This window comes from Trichechus manatus, unplaced genomic scaffold, assembly GCF_000243295.1.
Source record: "Trichechus manatus latirostris isolate Lorelei unplaced genomic scaffold, TriManLat1.0 scaffold00002, whole genome shotgun sequence".
Lineage (NCBI taxonomy): Eukaryota > Metazoa > Chordata > Mammalia > Sirenia > Trichechidae > Trichechus > Trichechus manatus.
This window is the reverse complement of record NW_004443938.1, coordinates 26158707-26183934: the sequence shown is the minus strand read 5'-3', so window position 1 is coordinate 26183934 and position 25228 is coordinate 26158707. Positions and strand designations below refer to the sequence as shown.

The 25228-nt window shown below is 37.8% G+C and overlaps 1 protein-coding gene across 4 annotated transcripts in view; it reads right to left on the bottom strand.

The window, feature by feature from the left end:
- Window positions 1–25228, bottom strand: part of SHPRH (SNF2 histone linker PHD RING helicase) — a 106399-nt gene that overhangs the window by 56308 nt on the left and 24863 nt on the right. For all 4 annotated transcript variants that reach the window (XR_002823711.1, XM_023729283.1, XM_023729277.1 and 1 more), the window contains exons 8-14: window positions 24507–24763; window positions 22079–22738; window positions 20596–20847; window positions 19740–19818; window positions 14458–14621; window positions 14077–14333; window positions 9371–9492 (exon numbers count right to left, since the gene is read on the bottom strand). Coding sequence is in view for 3 of the 4 variants with exons in the window: in XM_023729283.1 (XP_023585051.1) it covers window positions 9371–9492; window positions 14077–14333; window positions 14458–14621; window positions 19740–19818; window positions 20596–20847; window positions 22079–22738; window positions 24507–24763 (1791 nt within the window). In the remaining variant the exon portion in view is untranslated. The remainder of the gene's footprint in view (window positions 1–9370; window positions 9493–14076; window positions 14334–14457; window positions 14622–19739; window positions 19819–20595; window positions 20848–22078; window positions 22739–24506; window positions 24764–25228) is intronic.

Here is a 25228-nt window from a genome sequence, read left to right as displayed (position 1 = left end):
CAGCATATAGACGGATCTTTTTTTTATCCAATTTGCCACTGTCTGTCTCTTTATTGGTGCATTTAGTCTATTTACATTCAGCATAATTATTGATAGGTATGAGTTTAGTGCTGTCATTTTGATGTCTTTTTTTGTGTGTTGTTCAGTTTCTTTGTTCCACTTAATTTTCTGTGCTGAGCCATTTTTCTTTACGTATTTTCTTTTCATCTTTTTCATTGTTGTTGATTTGTGTTTGCTGAGTCTTTCTATTTTTCTAGTTTTTTATTTTGACTTGTAGGATTGTTAGTTTCCTTCGTGGTTACCTTAATATTTACCCCTATATTTCTAAGTTTATACCAGTCTTTTATTTCTTTATATCGCCTTGACTTCTCCATATGCAAAGTCTATGTCTGTATTTTTTAAATCCCTCATTTTTGTTTTAATCTTGTCATCTTTTACATATTGACATCTGTTTCCCTATTTTCAGTGTTCTGGCTTTGATTTATTTTTGTGACTTCCTTATCTGGGTTGATAACTGCTTGCACTGTCCTGTGTTCTAGTCTTGGGTTGTTATCTGATGTTACTGGTTTTCTAACTGGAGGACTCCCTTTAGTATTTCTTGTAGTTTTGGTTTTGTTTTCACAAATTCCCTAAACTTCTGTTTATCCGGAAATGCCATAATTTCACCATCATATTTGAGAGACGGTTTTGCTGGATATGTAATTCTTGGCTGGCAGTGCTTCTCCTTGAAGGCCTTATATATGTCACCCCATTGCTTGCCTGCATGGTTTCTGCTGAGTAGTCCAAGGTTATTCTTATTGTCTCTCCTTTGTAGATGATTTTTCGTTTATCCCTAGCTGCTCTTAAAATTCTCTCTTTATCTTTGGTGCTGGCAAGTTTGATTATAATATGCTTGGGGACTTTCTTTTGGGATCTACCTTTGTGGGGATATGTGCCATCTAAACATGGCTGCACTATTGACAACTTCCGCCCCCAAAGGCCCATATGCTGCACACAGCATGTTGAGACGTGTCAGCAGCATGTCGAGACTTGTCACAACTGGTTTTTCCAAAACCTATTGTCCAGTTACTGATTGGCTTGTTTACCTGAAGTCCATTCTCCCTAGCCCGAAACTTACTGCTATTCACCCAAAGCCCATTGTCCTGTGATTTGCTTCACTACTTGCTGTACTGAGTATAAATAAACTCCTGGGACTGAAGCCGGGGTTGACTCCTCTGAGTGACCCTCTTGGCCCCACTTCTCTGTAAGAGTTGTGCAGTTGGTTACCGTCGCCGTCGCCATTCCGACATATCTCATGTGGGGTTTGATGAGCATCTTGGATAGATATCTTGTCATCTTTCATAATATGAGAGAAGTTTTCTGCCAACAAATCTTCAACAATTCTGTCTGTATTTTCTGTTATCACCCCCATTCTGGTACTCCAATCACTCGTCGGTTATTCCTCTTGATAAGAGTCCCACACGGATTCTTCGGGTTTGTTTATTTTTTTAATCCTTTTATCTGATTTTTCCTCAAATAAGTTGGTGTCAAGTGCTTTATCTTCAATCTCACTAATTCTGACTTCCATTGCCTCAATTCTGCTCCTGTGACTTTCTATTATCTAATTCTGAAATTCTATTGTTAATCTTCTGGATTTCTGATTGCTGTCTCTCTATGGATCCTTGCAGCCTGTTAAATTTGTCATTATGCTCTTCTCTACTTTTTAATTTGTTCTATTGTGTGGTCTGCATTTTGCTTCCTTTCTTTCCTAATTTCTTGAAGAGTTCTGTATATTAATCTTTGGTATTCTGCCTCCGGTAATTCTGAGAAATTTTCCTCCTCTGGAAAACTTCTAGATTATTTTGGGAGCTTGCTGAAGCCATCATGGATTGCCTCTTTATGTCGTTTGATACTGACTGTTGTCTCTGAGCCATCAATAAGTTATATTTATTTTATGTTTGCTTACTGTGTCCAAGCTTTGTGTTTTGTTTTGATATGCCCAAATAGCCTGCTTGTATGAGCTAGTTCGATTATTGGCACCTTCGAAGCCTTAATGTCCTGTCACCAGGTGGTTAGATCTGTTACTAGGGAAGTGAGCTTAGGAGTCTGCCCACTCCTCCTGTATCGATTCAGCTCAGGTGCCCAGGTAGATAGCCACCAAGTGTGTGGTGGAGGCTGTCACGTACAGTCCTAGACAGGCATGGGTGACTGGTGCAGGCACACGCATTTGGCTGCAGCAGGGGGACACACTCTGAGCAAGGCAGGGGGCTGATGGCCGCCCCCAAGTGTCCAGGAGGAAAGCGTGTCCCTGTTCCCTAGAGTAGGTGGGTGGGTTTTGCAGCTGGACTGTGAGCACCCAATGCTGTTGGCTGTAAGAAATGGGGGGCACCTCTCATTCTTGTGCCCCTTTCTCAGGTTGCTAGGTGGTGTGTGTGGAGTCACCAGTCCTCAGGCCCCTGATATGGGTAGGTGAAGACCCTGCTTAATGGGGAGAGCAGTGTCAAGTGTCACAAACCTGCCACTTCACAACTGAAACAGCTGAAGTTAGACTTCAGGTATATACCCTGCTGTACTGCAGTATGAGGGCCTATGCTATTGAAATGGGCCCACACAAGTCTCTGCAGGGGGAAAGGCACTCAAAGTCCGTGGATCCCTTATGCCTGTGCCTAGGCAAAGGAGCTGTGTCTACCCTGGGTTCCTGGCTTAGGGGAGCTGGCAGTTTATTTTTTCCCGTTTGTTAATTTGTTCACTCTCCAAGGCCTGGAGAATGTCTCAGGGTGTGTGACGGATCCCACTTCTGGCCCAGGGTACTAGGCAATTGCTGAATCCAGTCAGTGACCCAGTGTAGAGCAGGGAGCGAGGAGGTAAATAGGAGAGAAGTTTTTCCCTAAGGGGGGTGTTTTCGATCTGCACAGTAGGCCATACACAAGTACTTATCTTTCGCCCATGAGGGCTGCTTCTCACTGGTTCTGAGTGGCCGAGTAAACTCTGGTGCTGCGTCTCTTCCGGTGTGGAAAACGCGCCTCCCGTGCACTGCTGCATGCCTCCCTCACCGCTCCCCCATGAGCTGATCAGGCCTGAAGGGCTCAGGCTCTCGCTGGGTCAGGTCTGGCAACTCCTCACTGCTTCTGAACTGTCTCTCCTTCCCTCTGCCACTCAGTCCAGTTCCTCAACTTGGATGCTCAGGGCTCCTAGATTGTCATATATAATTGATTCACTTGTTTTTTCGGGTCTTTGTTGTAAGAGGGTCCACCGGAAGTGTCTGACTACTCTGCCATCTCGGCCCCACCTGCAGCAGCCTGACCTCTTAACCACTGTGCCACCAGGGTTCCGATAGCAGTTATTGCATTTGGAAATGAAGATGAATAATATTTTGCCCAGTCCCCTCCCCTCATTATGTATAATTTCATAGCAGGGAAAAGGTGACAATAAATCTGAAAAGAAGACAACTCCTGAGTCATAATAACATAGAAGAAGAAATGTAGTTTTAAAATCAAGATGGGGAAGCTGAAATTTTCATTATTGTGACAATCTACAAGTAATATACTACTCCATCTTAGAAATTTTTAGTGTGAGTTTCAATCTACTATAGACAGCATAATGTGAGGTTTATAAATGTCTACCTGGTAAAGAAGTAGATATAACATAATAAAAAAAAATTAAATAACTGATGTGAAGCCAAAAGATTTAGGGTAAATTCTGTATCTGTTACTTGTTAGCTATAATCATGAGAAAGCAACTATGTCTTTTTAAATTTCAGCTTTCTCATACAAAATGGGGATAATACCTCAACACTGGGTAATTATGATGATGAAACAGAATAATATATATAAGTGTTATGTAAAATATAAAATACTTATAGAAAAATGATCACTTTTCAAATAGGTCTAGGACAAGCACAGATATTTCTCATTTATAATAGTCAAGTAGTTTCCAGTTTTCAACTGTAATTATTCCCCTCAATTAATTTGGGACCACGAGAAACTGGTATTAGATATGACACCTATTTCCCAATTTCTGCCTAATTATTTCCAAGCTGTTGTAAAGGAAAGCTTAATGTAATGTTTTTACTTTTATATTTTAAGTGCTTAAGAGTCACTTTGTTTAGTCTTTCACTATGGATTGTAAAGATCATTTGAAATTTCAGTACAGCCACAGGGCACACTTAGCAATTGAGATAACAATTAAGATGATGGAGATGATACAAGAATTATTAGAGAAAATGCAAACTTGTAAACACTGCTAACTAAATTGAGTACTTTCTAGGGAATATGCTAGAGAAGATTTGCTCAGAAAAAATCTCATGCACTATATTTGACCAGGTTTATCAAGAACATATAGTAAAATGTCCTTTTCTCCCCTTACTAATTATTGAAAATAAAATCAGCAGCGACAGAGAATGACTTGCTTGGTTCCTATTATCCCTTCTTTCCCTCCAATTTCTCCCATTTATAATGGAAATGTCTAGGTTGTGCCTGTTCCACCACTGTACTTTGGAAGCAGATAACTTGTATTCTCAATTTCATAGATGAAGAGGAATTTTTGGATTTTGGACCTGGAGTTGATATAAGAATTTTGCTATGAAATGATGGATTGAATATGTTTTATATGTGGCAAGGACATGAATTTTGGGGGGCCAAAGTGTGGAATGTCACTGATTGAGCTGTATTCCCTAAAAATATGTGTCAACTTGGCTAGGCCATGATTCCCAGTATTGTGTGATTGTCCACCATTTTGTCACCTGATGTGATTTTTCTATGTGTTATAAATTCTGTCTCTATGATGTTAATGAGATGGGATTAGTGGCAGTTATGTTAATGATATAGGACTCAATCTACAAGATTAGGCTGTCTCTTAAGCCAATCTCTTTTGAGATATAAAAGAGAGAAGCTAGCGGAGAGACATGGAGACCTCATACCGCCAGGAAACAGGAGCCGGGAAAATAGCGCATCCTTTGGACATGGGTTCCCTGCGCCGAGAAGCTCCTTGACTGGGGAAGATCGGTGCCAAGGACATTCGCCCAGAGCTGACAGAGAGAGAAAGCCTTCTCCTGGATCTGGCACCTTGAATTCAGACTTCTAGCCTCCTAGACTGTGAGAGAATAAATCTCTTTGCTAAAGCCATCCACTTGTGGTATTTCTGTTACAGCAGCACTAGATGTCTAAGATAGAATTTGGTACTGGGAGTGGAGTGCTGCTCTAACAAATACCTAAAATATGGTAGTAGTTTTGAACCTGTGAATGGATAGAAGCTGGAAGAGTTTTAAGATTGCCTTGAAGAGACTGTTGGTGGAATTATGGACATCAGAAGACAACTCTGGTGAGGACTCAGAAGGAAATGAGGAGAGCTGTTACAATGGAAACAGTGCAGACAGCGAGAAGTAGCAGCAGAGGACCAGCAGGAGCAAAACCAGGAGACCAGCACCAGATGGCACTAAAACTGATCCACAGAGCAAGAGAGCTGAGTGTGTTTGGCAGCAGGCTTCCTGGTGGAGTGGGGTACCTCTGGGTACTTATCAGTGGAGCCAGCGTTGCCAATAAATGGAGCAAGAAAGCTGAGTGCCTTCTGGCTAAAGTTTACTGGCAGAGTCGGGCGCCTCTGCACAATTATTGGTGGAGCTAAAGAGCTCAGGAACACTTGCCCTAGCAGGACAAACACGGGCCACGAGGTCTGAGGGGCTGAGAGGCCAAGGAACCAGGAAGCAGAAGTTGAAGAGATGAGGAATATAAGAAGCAGAGCTGCCTAATCTCAAAGGGTAGAGTTGCCACTCAGATGGACTAGGAGATTGGAACCGTCCAAAGCCGAGGGAGCAGAGTTGCTGTTCCAGTGGGCCTGGAAGATGGAGCTGAAGCCCAGGGCCAAGGAGCCTCCACTCAGAATCTGGAGAGTGTGGCCAACACCCAGAGTTTGGAGGGCAGGGCCACTGCCTAAATGGTCTCAGAGAACAGAGGATTATTTTCAAGCCTTGACGGCTAATGCAATGTGCTATGCTGACTCGCTTGGTGACTATTATCCCTTCTTTCCCTCCAATTTCTCCCATTTATAAGGGAAATGTCTACCTTGTGCCTTCCTGTTGCACCATTGTACTTTGGAAGCAGATAACTTGTAGCCTCGATTTCACAGATGAAAGGAATTTTTGGATTTTGAACTTGGAGTTGACTTAAGGCTTTTGCTATGCTATAATGAGGTGAATGTGTTTTATATACAGCAAGGACATGAATTTTGGGGAGCTAAAGTGTGGCATGTCATGGATTGAACTGTGTCCCCCCAAAATATGTCAACTTTGCTAGGCCATGATTCCCAGTATTGTGTGATTGTCCACACCATTTTGTCATCTGCTATGATTTTGCTATATGCTATAAATCCTACCTCTATGATGTTAATGAGATGGGATTAGTGGCAGTTATGTTACTGAGGCAGGGTTCAATCTGTAAGATTAGGTTGTGTCTTAAGCCAATCTCTTTTGAGATATAAAAGAGAGAAGCTAGCAGAGACAAGGGGACCTCATACCACCAAGAAACAAGAGCCAGAAGAACAGCGCATCGTTTGGACCCAGGGTCCCTGAGCCGAGAAGCTCCTTGACTGGGGAAGACTGAATACAAGGACCTTCCCCTAGAGCTGACAGAGAAAGCCTTCCCTTGGATCTGGCACCCTGAATTCGGACTTCTAGCCTCCTAGCCTCCTAGACTGTGAGAGAATAAATTTCTCTTTGTTAAAGCCATCTATTTGTGGTATTTGTTGTAGCAGCACTAGATGTCTAAGACAGTATATAAAGTGGCATGAATCTGAGGTCACTTCACAATAGCATACTCAATAACATTATTCGTCATTTACATGTTTCTGTGTTGTTTTCAATGTACTTCCACTTTCACTTCATATTAAGAACAATACTTTGAGGGAGTCTAAGCACGTGGTATACCTCCATTTTACTGATGAAGAAAATGTGGTTTAGAAACCTTGAATATACTCAAGTTCACAGGGATAGAATTGGAGTAGATAAGGGGCCACATCTTTTTGAGTTCTTGTCTAGAGTGCCTTCTACTTGGCTTCTGACTGTCTTCCTAACTTATGATAGTACTCAAGTAGCCAGGACAACAACAGATACTTGTAGTTCTTGCTCTCTTATACTGAAGAGCTAATAACTAAAGACAGTCAACAGAGTTCAAAGAGGCTTAGAACATTTCCTTATATTCTACAGAAAGCACGAATTTCCCATGGCCATTGATACTTTTCAGATCTTATTAAGTACACAAAAATAGTGGTAAATCCTCTCCTCAACTCTGTGTACCCAAGTAGACTGATGTATTAGAAGCTCTGTGGAAAGACTGAAGGAAATTGCATTTATCATCAAATGCCTTTCTAGTTCTAACACTATAAAGATGTGATAACTCTACAGATTCCGTGAGTAATGAAGAAATGCAGAAGTATTTACATATCAAAAATAATCAAAATGTTTAAGAACATAAATTATTTCACCATTATAAAATGATACTTATTTACATGATTTGAAAAAGTGTATTCTAGTTAGTCTTAGGAAGATTAAAATTATCTAAACTAGAACTACCAGAGAAGGTTTTTTAAAGTAGATTTTAACATATCCAACACCTAAATTACATCATAAATTTCCTCACTACTGTAAGAAAGCTCCTAAGAGTCGCTATGATATAAAGGGCACAAATCTCCTATACCGTTTTCTAATATAATTTCAAATCTTCAATAACAGATTGACGTAGTTGTTGAGAAGAGAATTTAATGACTGATTAAACTTAAAAAAAAAAAGTGACATTTGATTTCAGATGGCCAGAAAAGGTATCAGTATCATGAGGAAAGTCTAGAATAAATTTCTGCAGAGGACAGATGGTTCTAACACAAAGGTACAGGCACTGAGTTAATTCCAAGCTTACTATAAAAGTAAGTGGATGCCATGGAAATGGATCTAATGAATAAATGAGGTAACAGAAAGCATTTTTTTTTTTTTTTTTTTTTTTTAGTATTTCATGATAACTGTATCACATACAAGAACTCATTTCACTGGGGACAATTCCTAGTTCATAGTGTTTCCTAGGCAAATGGTATAACCTAAAAGTTTTTTTGTGCTATTAATAAGAACTGCTTCCAGGTAGATTTTGCTGGAAATGAGGACACTTACATCCACTTACAGAGCTTTTTGTATAGTTGTTAAAACACCTTTGTTCACTTACTATTATAAATACCACACTGGCCATGATGGAAAAATTAGAAAATATGGGAAAATATTAAGGAGAAAATAAAAGTCATTTATACTTCTACCACAGACAGACAATTTCAAGTGGATTTCTCCTTCTGTCTCTCTCTCTCACACACATACAATACACACAAGAGTATTCTTCATTAACACACAAGTGAGATTACTATGTAGTCTTACAACTTATTTTTTTAAACAGTTCTAATGAGATATAAATGACTATAATAAATTGTACATAAAGTATACAATTCAAGAAGTTTTGAAATATGTATATACCTATGAAACCATCATAGTCAAGATCATGAACATATCCAACATCTTTAAAAGATTCCTTATACTTTTTATAAATCCTTACTCCAGCCTCTCCTCCTACCCTACGGTCCCCAGGCAACCACTGATCTGCCTTCTGTCACTATATATTAGTTCGCATTTTCTATAATTTTCAACGTGTCAAAATTTAAACATTCCTCTATATCTAGACATTTAGGATGTTTTCAGCTGTTCACTATCACAGACTAGAATTAACAAATATAAAGCTATTCATATCTTATATCCCTAGGAAAAACTTCTTTTAAAAGTGGAAGTAGTACCCCCGAGACTACAGCCTCCGGGGTACCCTGCTAACTCAGAACTGAAGCCACTCCTGAAGCCCACCTTTCAGCTAAAGGCCTATAAAACAAATAACACACGTGAGGAATGTGCTTCTTAGTTCAATAAAGTACACAAGACCAAATAGGCAACATCTGCCCAAAAGCAAAGATGATAAGGCAGGAAGGGATAGGAAAACTAGATGAATGCGCATGGGGAACCCGGGGCAGAAAAGGAAAGGGGCAGAGTGCCGACACACTGCAGGGACTGCAACCAATGTCATAAAACAAGTTGTGTATAAATTTCTGAATGAGAAACTAATATGTGCTGTAAACTTTCATCTAAAGCACAATAAAATTTAAAAAAAAAAGCGGAAGTATTTGGTCAAAGCATATGTAACATTTTAAGGTTTTTGAAATGTTCTGAGTAACTGCAATCCATTAAATTGAACCTATTTAAACTGCCATTAGTAATGTGTGAGAGTACCTTTTTTGGGGGAGATGTTTGATTTCTACTGTAATTAGCCTTCAACAGAGAGTATTCAGAAGAATCAGAGATAACAAAGCAATCACCTTCTACCTTTAATGATGTGGATGCCTGCTAAACCATTGAGGGCACAAACTAGCTGCCGGTGCGCTTCTTCACATTCAGTTCCACATTTCTTCTGCAGAGATGTCAGTAGTTCTTCCATTGTCATGGTGCTAAAAGAAAAAGTAGATTGTTCAAAACTAGAGAGAAAGTCCCACGTTATTTCTATATGAGTATTGTATTACATAAGAGACTTGTACAGAATTTTTGCAATATCCTCAGCACCTTCCTCTTCACCTCTGGTTTTACAACTATCACCCTTAACTCATTTGTCATTACCTCTTACTTTCAGCAAGCGATCTTCTATCTGATCCCATCATTCTTAAAGCTTTTTCCACTTCAGTCAATAGTGTAGAATGAAGCTAGGAAAATCTTCCTCAAGTACATTTTAGAAATATTATGGGTATTAGAACGTAAGACTCCATTTGGACCTTAGCATTATAATTTATTTAACCTCTTGAGACTAAAAGCTTTTGTCTGTAAAAAGATAAAGCTCCTCCAGAGATCAGGTCAAACGACACTTCCAGCAAAAGGCTATCTAACCCTAACCACCTAGTCAGAAATGGGTTTTCCTACTTTAACGGCCCATAGCAATTTATATGTACTTCTTAAAAAACTTATCACATTTGTCTTGTATTATAGAAACCTATAATCTTGTCATCTCCCTTACTTGTCTATAACCTGCTTAAGTGCAAAGACAAAATCAATTCCTCTTTATATTTCTTATAGCACCTGAAAGGGTACCTTGCTAATACCAGGTGCTATCAAAAGGTCAGTTCCAAAATCACAGTCTGATCCACAAAGAAATTCCTGGGATAACAGAGTATTGTGGATATAAATGCCTCAATGTTTTCAGAATGAATAATCAAAGAAATATAGTCAGCACAATTGTAAAGAAAATATTTAATGGTAAATATTTAGTGAGAATGGAAAATATTGAATGCTTCCCCTGATGTGGGAAGAAATAATAAAACAACAAAAAGCCTTTCATAGTTGGACTGCAGCAATAAAAAATGACAATAATACTAATTTTAAACGTTCAAAATCATGAAAAAAATGGGTGATGTGATTTTCCGTCACAGATGGGATTCTATAACAAGGAAAAATCCTCACACTGCTAAAAATAACTGACAAATCAGTAACAAACCTCTGAATGAAATTTTAGTGGTTCTTCAGTTAAAGATTAGGGCCCTGGCAGCACAGCGGTTAAGCATTTGGCTGCTAACTAAAAGATCAGCAGTTCAAATCCACCAGCTGCTTCTTGGAAACCCTATGGGGCAGTTCTACTCTGTCCTATAGGGTCACTATGAGTTGGAATTGACTGAATAGCAACAGGTCTGGTTCTGGTCAGTTAAAGATTAAACTATATTCTAAAAATGCATGCTGAATTTTTACAAAGTTAGAGGGAAATGGAGAGTTACAGAAATATTATACCTTAATTATCACTTAATAAGATTGCCAAATTTCAAAGTTCCAGCCAAAAATTCAATTTCTATTATCTACAGTTTATGTGATTATTTTATACGTTTCATGAGAAGCTCCACCTAAAAAGACAGAAGATATACTGCTTTAGGGGGACCAAGAGAAGAGTAAGGAGGGACCAGTCCCTGGAGAAGGACGTCATGCTTGGTAGAGAGTCAGCGGAAAAAAGGAAAGACCCTCAACGAGATGGACTGACACAGTGGGTGCAACAATGGGCTCAAGCATAGCAATGATTGTGAGGATGGTGCAGGAGAGGGCAGTGTTTTGTTCTGTTATACAAACGGTCACTATGTGTCGGAACCAACTTGACAGTACCTAACAACAACATGAGTAAAGCTGCGTGGTGAAACATGCAGAAGTATAAGCTTCCTTCATTAAGTCCCATTTCTTTTGTTCACCAAGGAGCCGTTAAAAACAATTTTCTTTTTATTATTTATTCAAATACATACATGCCTTGACCCAAGTCTCGAGTAGACAATTAAAAGAGCAAACAGGATCGTCACAAGTAACTTAGTCAATTCCTACAAACGAATGCCTCTAACCAAGGGGTGTGTGCAGAAAAGAGTTAAAGCAGGCCTAACGGCTATCCTTTAAAAGGTTTGCTTCCAAGATTGGCCTTTGGCTGGCATCTGGGAACTTGGATTTGGGGAAGGTTTCCACCATTCCCAGAACTGATGAGTGTGGCTCACTGTGCTTCAACTGTGTGTACAAACAATATGGTTTATGCTGAATATCTGCTTTCCTTCTGGGAGTTTGGAATTTTGATACAGTCCCCAAGAGAAACCCTGCACTGAGTCTCTAACAAGCTTCCCTGACAAATAAAATGTTCCCTGGTTGGCATCATTTCACACATGTTGTGATAACTCACGTCACAACTCACTGTTGGAGGAATTAAGTGCATCCTATGAGACTCCACTGACAGAGGATGCTTGAGCCTGGTTTCCCTCAGACTTTGCTCCATGTACCTCTTTCCTCTACTGGCTGTGCCTGGTAGCCTTTCCCTGTAATAAACCACAACTCTTGAGTACAACTGTATGTGGAGTTCTCCAAGTGAATTACTGAACCTGAGGTGGTCCTGAGGACCTCTGAAACTGTGTGTTTCCCCCACTGTCCCCATAACTTCACTCAGTATCTTAGCCTGTGTTTTTATTCTTCCAGTATATTTGTTAAGCCATTATATTCCAGAAATACTGCTTCTAAAAACAGCAGTCTAAGTTCAGGCTATTCCTAGTGCACTTCAGAGGTATGTTAAGTTTAACTGCCTAGGTTACTTAGTATCTTTCTAGAAAAAAAATCAGGCCAGAATTAGACAAATTTCTGTTTCTGCTCTGTCTTACTCCAGTCATAACTTCTTTATAACCCTGGAGTAAAATGCTAATAAATGATGATGCTACTGTGCCTACCTCTGCTGTGTCTGGCAGATGCAGCAGAATGACACTAATGACATTAACGTGACTTCTGGTCATTCACTGTGTTCTGAAAGGTATCACTAAGAAAACAGCAGAGCAGAAAACACCACGGACTGTCGAACTGATCCAGATTAAGGAACAGAAATCTATAACCAATAGCACTGTGTACAGAAGAGAAGCCATACAGCATACAGTTAAGTATGCTCAGTCAAACACCACTCATGGAGTCAGAGGTACATGAGTTTGAGTTCAGGCTCTGCCACATTCAATGTGGCCCTGAACAATTTAACTAACCTCTCTAAGCCTTGGTTTTCTCAACTATATATGGAGACAATAAGTGTACAACTGGAAGATTTTTTAGGATTAAATTAGTTAGTGTGTATAAAGTGCTTACCCCAGTGCCTGACAGGTAATAGTTAACATTTACTGTGTGCATACTAACATTATATATTACAGTGAATACAGTAGTCCCTGACTTATGATGGGGTTCCGTTTCGACAACTACCCCCACGTGAGTCGAGTATCTCATTTCTTTTTACATTATTATTGCCTTTCATTATCAGCATCTTTATAAATCCGATCTTTATTTTGTCCTTGGGAGTTGGAAACATTACACCTAAGAATGGTAACATTAGCAAATCACACGCTTCAACATTGTATGTCGTACGTATTACTAACAATAAGACGTACATAAAACCCCAAAAACCCGTTGGTCGTGTGGTTCGTGGTAACTTACATTGTAAGCTGGGGACTACCTGTATAATAGTTTTAGGACTGAAGTTTAGTACTATGATTCTCACCCTTTGTTTAACAGATACTTTAATGTCTTCTATTAGGCAGAGGAGAGTCTAATATTTTTAAGTGCTCTGGGAAGCAATGCTGTAAGAAGTTTCTTTAAGGTGGGGAATAGAAGAATAAAAGAAAACCCAAAAGTCCTTCACACGACATACTGATAATTGTCAAATGCTCAATAGGTGCCACACTGGCAAATAAAAATGTCCTGATTTGAACGAAGTATAATAAGCATACTATGCTATATCTTTAAGCAATCTTCCAAGCAGAAATGCTGCATTTCTGATATAAGAAGATCACCCATAGCCAATAAGTAAATTATTCATGGAAATGCACTAATACTTCAGTCAAATACCATTAATTTATGTTTATAAGAATGACTACGGCATCCCTATGCTAAAGCATCTTCCAATGTTTTCAGTATTTTTCTTTGCTCTAAATGTTGAAAAATGAAATCTGGTAGAATAGACTATTTACAGACAAATATGAGAAATGTAGTAGATAAAAATTGATTTTTATCAGTTGCTTTTTATCAGCTAATTAAGTGTTAGTATGGATGACAGTTATAAGTTACTGATCAAAACAATCAAGTGCAACTTCTAAAAGGATTGGTAGATACGCACTAATTTTAAAAACCTCCAATAAAACAACTCCTAAATACCACAACTGGATTCTTACTAAAGGAAAAAAAAAAAAAAAAACAACTTAAGCTTTCCAAAGTCCTTGATATAGATTGTTCTTTAAAATAATCCCAGTTTTACAGTAATAGAAAGGTTAACTGCCTACTCAGTCTATAACTCAGATCTTCTAGATTTCTAGTCTAGAGACAATTCTATATACCAACCAGATGTCAACATTCTTCAAATATACAGACAATCCAACTGTAATTATGCTTTGGTATTAAGACTCTGGGAACAATACTTGTACTTTTGGTTGGCCAGGAAGTTGATGGCTTAAATATTGTCTGTTACTACTTTATTATTAATAACGCTATAAAGAAATTGATAATAAAACCTTTTTTGGAGTGGCAAGAACTCCCCACGAACAGCCTGTGGGTGGCAGCAGGCCTGCCTGAGCCTCAGCAGTGGATACAGGATGGAGGTGACCGTCCGTCTGTCCAGGCTGCTGAGCTTCAGAGCCCAGTCAGAAATCTTCCTGAGCTTTGCCACCGCATCCTGGCAGCACACCTCATGCTGGCGGTGATAGAAATGTCTTTCCACTGGAGAAAAGTGGAGCCAGTGAACTTCTTCCGTCTGAGGTGGGATCTGGATCTGCAGAGAGGAGAAAAATATGATTTCACCTGAAAATACAACTTTCCATCCCAATCTGTTGTTTTGTTTTGGTTTTTTTTTTCCCTTATAATATCCTTAATAAATGAAAAATTATCCTACTGACTTGGTCAATCACATCTTTCTTTGCAGACCTCCATAATATCTTGGCAATAAAGCTGTAGAGGGGCTGAGGATTCTTCTTGCAGTAAGGGCGATAGAGAAGTCGAACCCACCAGTGTCTGACACAGTAAGGCTCAATACCAAGAAAGACCACTAACCCATAAAGATCTGAAAAGAAAAAAGAAAAGAAAACAAAACAAAACACACATCAAAAATAGCTGTTTCTCAAAAGGGCAAATACTGTACAATCCCACTTACATGAAATATCTAGAATAGGCAAATGCATACAGACCAAAGTTTATGAGTGGCTCAGTCTGAATCCACCAGGTGCGCCTTGGAAATCCTATGCGACAGTTCTATTCTGTCCTATAGGGTCGCTAGGAGTTGGAATCAACTCAATGGCAATGGGTTTGGGTTTTTTTTTTTTTTTCCACCAGATCGGGGTGGGAGGGGGGAATAGGGAATTATTACTTAAGGAGTATGGAGTTTCCGGTAAGGGTGATGAAAAAATTTGGGAACAGAGTGGTGAGGGTTGCACAACATGGTGAACATAATTAATATCACTGAATTGTACGTGTAAAAATGGTTGAAATGGCAAATTTTTTAATATGTATTTCACCACTATAAAAATTAAAAAGAAAAGCTGTTTCAATATATCTTCACTACCAGTGTGAATAATTGCTTTCATAAACATTACATATCACATAGTACTTTCCATGAATTAAAATGTGGATTGCATAGGCTCTTGAATCTGAAATTTGATTCCAATTCAACTTATATTTATTGACCATCTGCTCTGCTTTAAGTTCTGTGTTAGGTTCTAGAATGTTATAAAGTTTATGAATCATTACATAAAACTTGTACTTAATTCAAAGGTCTACAATTTCCAAGTAGTAAAACCAGAAAACTACTTAATTGATTGTGTTCGATCAAGAGATATATAAAAAGTACCACAATCTAAAGCTAATAAACACAGGGCCTGCTGGATTGGGGTAGGGGGGTGGAGGGAAGCTCTAAGCACAGAGGTAATGTGGAGAACATTCTCTGATTCAATAGTTCCTGTACTCTGATCTAGTAAATCCACTTTCAGGAAACAAGGCTAAGACAATAATAAAAAATACAAAGATTTTATACAGTGATGTTCACAGCAAAAATATGCAGAATAAAAATCTCCCAGATAGGGATAATAAGTAAATTATTGTACCTCCATAAAATAAAACTGTTTTTCTTTTCTGAAGTTCTAAACATGTGGAAAATTGCTTAGGATACAATATTGAGTGAGAAAAAAATGGAAGATAAAATTATGCACATAATATGCACCCAGAAATATAAACATATATATATAAGAGACTAGAACAGTGGTTACATCTCCAAATAAAGATTATGGCTTAGTATAACTTTTTTGATAATTTTCTGTATTGTTGAAAATTTTCACAATGGGCATACATTCCCTTTAGAAGCAATTAAAAAACAAAACAAAAACTATCAGGACAACACTTATTCTAAAGGTGACCAATAAATATTTAGGTTGAATTAAGTTATTCTGGTGGTTCCTGGGAGTAAGGTGACACTGGGAAGAACCAACACATCATTGCCTATATGCAGAGATCCACAGATTTATATTTTCTGCTCAAATTGATCCAACTGCCTATGTGATATCACTTCTTTGAGTTTCCAAAGGCGCCTCAAACTCAACCTCTCCAAAACCAAACCCATAATCTTTCTGCCCAAACACACCTCTTTTATTCATCATGAATAGTGTCACCATCCACGGAGTTATGCAAGTCAGAAATCGCCTAACCTATCACCAAATTTTGTTAATTTTTCCTTATCTTTCACACTTACCTACTGTTTAAAATTTCCTCAGTAGTACAGTAGCCCAAATCACTTGTACCAAATTACTAGCATCACTTGCCTGGATTACTTATGTAGTAGCCAACCGACAGCCTAATATCAACTCAGCTGCCCGTCTAAACCATTTTCCACACTCTAACTAGAGTGATCTTTTGAAATGCAAATCTAATCATGAGATCCCACTCCCCAACCCCTATGTCCAATTTGTTTAAATCCTTTCGATAGCTCCCACTGCTCTTAAGGGGAAAAAAAAATCTCTATCATGGCTAGGAGGTTCTCCACGGTCCCACCTTCACCCATTTATTCAATCTCTCAAAGCACCATGCTTTCCCTAGCTCTCTGTACTCCAGCCACACTGGTACTCTCTCAGTCTCCTCTTGCCGTAAGATCTTTATATTTTCTGTTTCCTCTACAGTGGAGAATTCTTCTCTCCCCTCTTTCTTTACCTAGCTCATGTTAATGTTTCAGCTCTCAGCTCAGTTGTCACTTGCTTCTGCATCTAGGTTAAATCTCCCTATTCTGTGAACTCAAAGAATCAGATTACTTTTTATGAAATCTGTTACAGTTAGAATTTTATATTTATCTATGGAAGTTATCTTGATCGCAATTTTATTTATTGCAATTTATCTAAACCAAAAACCAAACCTGTTGCCACTGAGTTGATTCTGACTCATAGTGACCCTGTAGGACAGAGCAGAACTGCCCCATAGGGTTTCCAAGGAGTGCCTGGTGGATTCCAACTGCCGACCTTTTGGTTAGCAGCTGTAGTTCTTAATCACTACGCCACCAGGGTTTCCATATTTATCTAAGTACTTCATAAATATATCTTCTCCTCTAGGCTTAGGCTGTAAACTCTATAAGGTCAGGAACCTTATCTACTTTTGCTCACCATTATATATTCTCACAAAGAATAAAAGAACCAATAAAGGAGCCACAAAAGACTTATATATGTCAACATGCTATAAGAAATGAAAATAAATAGACAGCTAGAAAATAAGAACAACAGTAGCAGCAGTGGAAGCAATTTCTATTAATTGAATACTTAATATGTGCTAGGTATTATGTTAAATGCTTTGCATACTTTATTATAATTAATCCTTAAAACGTTTTGTCTTACAAAGGAGAAAAATATGGCTTTTAATGTTTAAATACTTTGTTTATGGACATATACTAAGTCAGGATATAAACCCAGGTTTACAAATCCCCCAAAGCCAATGCTTTGTATATCCTCCAAACAAGTACATCATATAGACAAGGAATGGTGAAGGGTAAAGGGAGAAATGGGCAGAGTTCTTGCTTGTCTGACTTTCCAAGTAAACTGACATTATCTCAGCCTGCCTGCAGAAACACACAAAAGGCCTGGCAAATTATGGAATGAAAACACTCTAGCCTCATTTTCTTGCCCAATATGTATCCAACCTGCGACTCACTAGATCTCAGGGTTACTGCCAATGAAGAAATCATCAAATCTCTTTTAGTCTAGCTTAGTGGTTCTCAACCAAGGTGGGAGTGGAAGGGTATGATTTTGCCCCCCAGGAGATACTGGGAAATGTCTGGAGACATTTTTGGTTATCACAACTGGCACCTACAGGGTGGAGGTCAAGGATGCTGCTAAACATCCTGAATTCACAGAACAGCTCCTCCCAACAAAGAATTATCTGGTTCAAAATGTCAATAGGGCCGAGGTTGAGAATCCACAGTCTAGGACAAAAAGAAAACAAATGAGACTTCCACTTCCAAATACAATACAGTAAGTCACAATAGGCCAATACCACTACAACTAGGGAAAGAAAAAACAAAACAAAACAGATCCATTGCAAATATTACAGTGTAAGAGACATCAGAGAGTTATGGAAGAAAAGAGGAAAGATAACCTAAATTTCTAGGAAATTTGGAAAAGTCCTTCTTTAGATTAGTTGGAGGCATGCAGAAACTTTTGGATGCGATTATCTTGATTGCGGTAATAGTTTCACAGATGTACATATATATCAAAACTTCCCAAATTTTACACTTTAAATATTTAGTTTCGCTATGTCATTTATACCACATAAAGCTGTTTGTTTTTTTTTCTAAATTGTTCAGGAAAGAATTTGCTGAATGTTGACAAGTGCTCAAAACACCTGTCAACATTTTTCACATGCCAAAAAACCTGTCTAGCGACCTGAGCAATTACTGCTTATATTCTTCTGACATTACAATTAGAAAAAAGGAACTCCAATGGTCCTTGTTTCCCCCCGTACTTTCTCAACTAACTTTTGAACTGAATGAGATCTTGTTAACACTTAAATATTTAAAATTTTTAGTTTCCAAATCTGAAAGCAGACCACTAAATTTGGCCTTTTAATAAGCCTGACGGTGCCCTTTAAATATGCATCTTAATGTAACATTAAATTATGCAAATATTTAAATAAGTACATCTTTCTAGAAAACTTTCCCTCTAAAAATGATTTAAAAAAAAGTAAGTTTTTAGGTAACAATAATGGATGCAAACACAATATATATAAGTTTCGAGGATAAATATTTACCACAGGACTCACATTTAAATTTCATAATTTAACTACAAGTTAATTACAGCTTTTCAGGATTTTATTATGTAAAATGACATTTCCTTGAACTTTTAGTTTTAAATATTCACAACTTAAATAAAGGCTTTAAAAATGTAGTGTCTGTACTATGGAAAAAGTGATATGGACAGCAGTAATGTTGAAGCACCAGTTATAGCATGTGGGTAGGAGGAGAAGGGGAAGATTAGAAACAATTTAAATGTCCAAAACATAGAATGGTTAAAGGAAGAATGGTATACGCATATGATGTGATATTATAGAGCTATTAATATTTCATAGCTTTTATAACTAGTAAAATTATAGTCCCACTATTTATGGATACAGCAATGAAAATTATGGTCCCTATCTGGCACAGTGGTTAAGCATTCAGCTGGTAACCAAATGGTCAATAGTTTGAATTCACCAGCTGTTCTCTGGAAACTCTATGGGGCAGTTCTACCCTGTCCTATAGGGTTGCTATGAGTTGGAATCAACTCTACAGCAACGAGTTTGGGTTTGTTTGGTTTATTTTTATAGAATGGATAATTGAAATTAATCTTCTTTTCCTTCCTCCTTTTGTTAGGTATTTTCCTTCTTTCTATCTACCACTTTACAACTCTGGCTTAAATCCAGTATCTAAACTGTTTAGGCAGACACAATAATTGCTCAATAGAACAAGATGACCACTCACTATTAATCTGTCCTCCCATACAAACCAAAAAAAACCCACCTGATTTTCATTTAAAAAGATAAATGCTTAAAACTTGGCAGCCAACTGTAAATACATGTATAATCAGTAAACCACTTCAGAAAGAATTTCAGCAATCCTTTTATTCAGAAAAATAAAGCTTTTGAAATACATGCAATATGTGAGGAACCCATATATTACCTTCTAATCCTCTCTGCACGGGAGTGCCACTGATGCACCACCGATTAATCCCACTCAAGCGCTGAGCCATTTCTGCAGCCTGATGAAATGAGAGAAAGATTAACAACAACAACAACAAAAGACACAGGAAGAATGCAGGTGTTTGCTCATGGAAACCTACACTTCAGGTCAGAAGCACCTACTCTTACTTAACAGTTATCATACTCAATGTTTAATGTCATACTCAATGGGCTATCTTCTAGTACAGTGGTTCTTATTAGTGGAGGCTGCCACGTGCCTCCTGAAGAGGAGGGATAGTTCAAGCCTGTGTAGACTGAAAAGCTCTGAGAACGGCTGATACGTTCCCTAGACCACTCCATCCTCAGACATGAACTATACAATTCGAATATTCAGTTCGGGTTACAAAATGGTCAAAGAGGAAAGAATAAAGACATATAACAAATGAAGGCTGAATCAAAATTCTATTCTCTAAAGTAGTATTTTCTGTTATCATTTGGTCTCAGTCAACTTTACTCCAAAGCTATCAGAGCCTACATGATGAGCTTTCCTGTTAACAGAAATGCTTATGAAAGTCTCTAGAGTTTACTTTGATCTGCATCACATATAAACAGATATCTTATTTAAATAATATGGACATTGCATATAGAGCAAAGAGATTCACAGTACAAAAATAATTCCAAAGGGTTACACAGTTCATAGCATAAGAGAAAAACAAATGTAGAACATTTAATAGCAAACTTTTGATCAATATCAATACCGTGTGTTAACTAAAAAAAAAACTAAATTTTATAATGACAACTTCCTCTAGCCCCTTCCCCTTCTTTCTTCCCTCAACAGATTTTCCACAAATTCTCACTTTTACAGTAGGACATTCAACCATCTGAGCTTCATCGAGGCAGATCCTCCACCACTCCACAGCTACTAGGGGGCTGGGGATGGCCATATAGCGCTTCTGGTTCCGTAGGCGACGCCCATCCTCACTGTTGCTATGTGGGATATCTACATAGTTTAGCTCTGAACGAAGGACATCATAGGTAATGATAACTATATCCTGTTCTGCCAAAAAGTGAGGCTGCAAGAAGCCATCCTTCTTAACTCCTTGATATACCTAGGAAATAACCAGTGTAGACATAGTTACTGCAGAAGGGTTCATGAAAGATAAATGAAATATTCATACATTCAGACAGTTACTGAGCCCCTTCTATTTGCTTAGGACCACCCCAGGCTATAAAACACATGCCATACCCATCTAGAGAAAGATACATTTTACTGTGGAAGACTAATATCATAAGCAATGTGAAAGGAACTGTTAACAGAAGTAAATGCTAAAACATTATCACATATCATTATCATAGTGGAATAACTAATTCTACCACTGAGAAGGTAAATTCAGAGAGGAGTTAAAATTTGAGGTGAATCTGGAAAAACATTTAAGAGTTCCCAAAAGTAAAGGAATGGTGAAAAGGACTTTTAAGTAGTTGAAATAAATAGCATGTGCAAAAAAACACAATGGTATGAAAGAGTAGAGCAATAAAAGCTATCACTGATTGAATGAATAACTCTGAAGTTTCATATACCATGCGAAACATTATCTCTGATCTTCAAGAACAATCCTGTTAATAATTATTCTCATCTGACAAATAAGAAACATACAGTGACTTGCTCAAAACTGGCAGAGATGAGATTCAACACCAAATTTGCTGACCCCACAGAACAGAGCTCCTCAATAGCAAAAACTGTCTTACTTATTACTGTATTCTTCATGCCTATGATAGTGCTTGAAATATAGAAAATCTTCAATAATATTTGCGTGAAAAGAAGGAAGAAAGAACAAAGCAGTGAGGAATACTACTAGTAGTAAACAATAACACTGACTACTTACTATGTGTCAACACTTTATCGTATCATTAAATTTCCACAAGTCTGTGAGAAGATACTATTTTCAGAGCTGAGCAAAGTTTCTGGCACATAATAGATGCATGATAAATGTTTGTTGAATGAGTAAATTCTTAATTTATAGATAAGGTAATTGAGGCTTCAGAAGACGATTCTGGAGCTAAGTGGTGACAGATCAGAGATGTAGCTACTACTATACAATGTTGCCTTAGGATTACACTTCGGTCCCAGAGTACAAAGACTTTTTTCATTTGCATGATCAAAGATATTTTAAAAGTTTCCATGTCTTTCCACTCAAGAATGCTTTAACTTCTAAACATCTGAAGTTAGAAAAGAACAACAGTCTACTCTATTATAAAAATTTACAAAAAATTATAAAAACAATCATGAAGAAGGAAAAGTTTACATTTTCCTATCCCTCTAAAGAGCCCACAGTGCCTTACCAAGACTCGAAGAGATGAAGACCTCACATGCCTATTGATCTCATCCACCCACTGATGACAGATGGAACTTGGGGAGATGATCAGAGTTGCTCGTGTTGATACTGGCTCCATTGCAACAAGGCAGTGGGGGCAGTAAAATGGCTTAATCTTCAGATCCTTCTCTTCATAATTCACACATTTTGCATGTTGCCACAAGTGGCATTTCAGGCACTGAACGCGAGGCTTAAGGCCTATCTGGCCAAGTTCACCACATATGCACTCAAAGCGATAATCAGAGGGGTTACAGGGACTCATGATATTACAGCGTGGCCCATCACCATCACTAAGGTTTAGAGACTCAGCATGGTCCTCTGCGTTGGGCTCTGGCTTAACTTCAGAGACATATGTACTTTCAGACACAGAGGTATCGGTAATTCCAGAGTCACTGGCAGTTGGACACTGTCCTTGTGAGTTGGGACCGATGTCAGGTTGACTTTTTCCTCTTTTTGTGGATGAAACAGGCTTTTTCCTCAATTTACTACGATTTTTCCTGGGCTTATAATAATAATAATAAGGGTCATCATCATCATCAGAAGAATCTGATGGCAAGTATTCAGAATCAGCATCCTTGTTTCCTGATTTTCTAGATTCTTTCTGAATTTTCCTTGGACTCCCTATTGCCTATTAAAAAAAAGAATTAGTTAATTATTTCAACACAGGCAGGTTTCTGAAATTAAATTTCCAACTTTATCTATATGCTATACATAAAATTTCAATAGCCAGTCCTGGCTACTCCTTTCCCTGAAAAGAATCACTCCTGATCAGTGGCTTCCAATCCGTCCTCCTTAAGAAGCCTCTCTGTAGTCCGCAGATAAAAAGAGAGAGAGGAAAAACAAAAAGACGTAGGACGTGCTATTGTGCAAGTAAGATTTGGAGAAAGTGAAGAGTAGACAGATAAAGAGAGCTAATAATAGTTTGGTGCTAAAACAAACCAAACCCACTGCCATCAAGTCAATTCCAACTCACAGCAACCCTATAAGACATACTAGAACTGCCCTATAGGGTTTCCAGGGCTGTAAATCTTTACAGAAGCAGACCACATCTTTCTCCCACAGAGCAGCTGGAAGGTCTGAATCATCGACCTTTAGGTTAGCAGCTGAGCGCGTTTTACCACTGTGTCACCAGGGCTCCTCTAAAGTTTGGTACTACCTTCTTATAATTTAGTCTGTCTAAATCAATAAAATACTTTAGTAGCTTATAATACATAAATACACAAAATAAAGCAATTACAAAGATACCAAAAAATAAAATACAGCACTTAAGACGGTAAAAGTTAATCTACTAGTTACTACAACTAGCAAATAAATATTCCTTCTTGCTTCCTACGCTACCCTCCCGCAGATATTTAGTGAATGCCAACTCTGTGCTGGGCATCAGCTTAGGTACTGGAGACACAAAATAATATTTGACCCCTGGTCTCAAAAAGGTTTACTGGAAAAGAGAGAAAAGTTTAACAGGATAGACAACTATAATAGAAATTGGTCACGGCTAAGTATAGGATATTACAGCAATACATAATAAGCAGGATACCTAATATAGTTGGGGTGGCGAGGGGGAGGTAGGTGCCAGAGATAGCTTCCTGGAAGTGATGTAGAGCTGAGGTTTAAAAGATTTTAGGACACTTAACACTGAATCAGTGGCACTAATCGGTGAGATTTTCTTTTTTTTTTTGGTGGCAGCAAGATGACTAAAGGCACAGAAGTTCACTGAAGTCTTCTATCCTGACTTAATAGCCTGGGGGTAAAATGTTGGAGGAAATGAAATTTTTGTCTGCCACTTCTGTTACAGTAGCCGAGCTGATAGCTCCACATTTTGACTTGTCATCAGTCTTTCCTTGATTTCATTTGTAAATATTGTAACTATTTTCTTAAAAGTAAATGAAAATTACTGTCCCAACAGAAGCAGCTTTATGACAAAATATAAAATTTTTGAAAGAAAATGATGTAGGGAAAATCAGAACTATATAAAAGATTCAAACAGTATATAAAGTGCTATGCAAATTTAAGGTCTTTATAATATTTTTAAGTTTGGGACAAACTTTTTACCTGCTTAAAACACCATGATTAGGACAGTGAAGTTACTTTAAACTCTACAACATGCTTAACCAATTAATTTTATACTTCATTCAATAAATATTTACTGAGTATCTGCTACGCATTCTTCTGTGGGCTTAATGCTAACCAAAATAAAGTCTCTACTCTCAAGGAACTTACACTGAAAAAGTAGCAAACCTAAGCCAGAAATGTACATAGCTGTATGCACCTGTACTAACTACTTGGTTTGTTAATATGTATTTGACTTTCAGACTTTAAGAGTTTCAGTGTTAAGGCTGGATCTGCCAACTTATTCTGTAAAGTATCACATATAGGTACTTCATAAATGCTGTTACCTGCTTTTTTGTTTTATCACATAAATCCTCTTCCTTGTAATTCTTCCCCAATGTAAAAGTTCCAGAAAAACCATGGCCTTTGATCTGTTTCACAAGACCTTCGAAAATTAAACATTTCAGCATCCGTTTCAGAAGGCTCCTATTCCGCTGAACATCATATCTGTATATAGAACTGACATACTTATAGATGGAAATGATGGATACTCCTTTCTTCCCATTCATTTCTTTCACAGCTGTCAATAACATCACACGTGTGGCTAAATGCAAAAGAATATGCTAAGTCAGTTGAAACAACTGAAATTAAAAGACAGTAAGTATCAGCTAATCTTAATCCACACTGAGGACCAAGTTAAGAAAAAAATATTTCAAAAGATTTATTGCAGATAGGTTATCTGCTTAGTGCTATTTTGAAGAATATGTGATAAAAAATTATCTCAACACGTTAGGAAATAAATTACTGAGATGGAAATAATTCAAGGATGAGTAATTCATGTTAATTTGCTAATCTTGCAAATTAACTATCATTCAAAATTAAAAAAACAAAAACAACAACAATAAAAACCTCACAACTATCTAAGCATATGCTACCACTAGTAAGGGAAACACTCATTTTGGTAACAAAATCTGAAAGAGGTATACTAGAGAATAAACAAAGCCTAGTTTAAATTGTAAATTAAAAAAACTTAAGCATAATAGATGGAATAAGAACTACCTGGACCAAA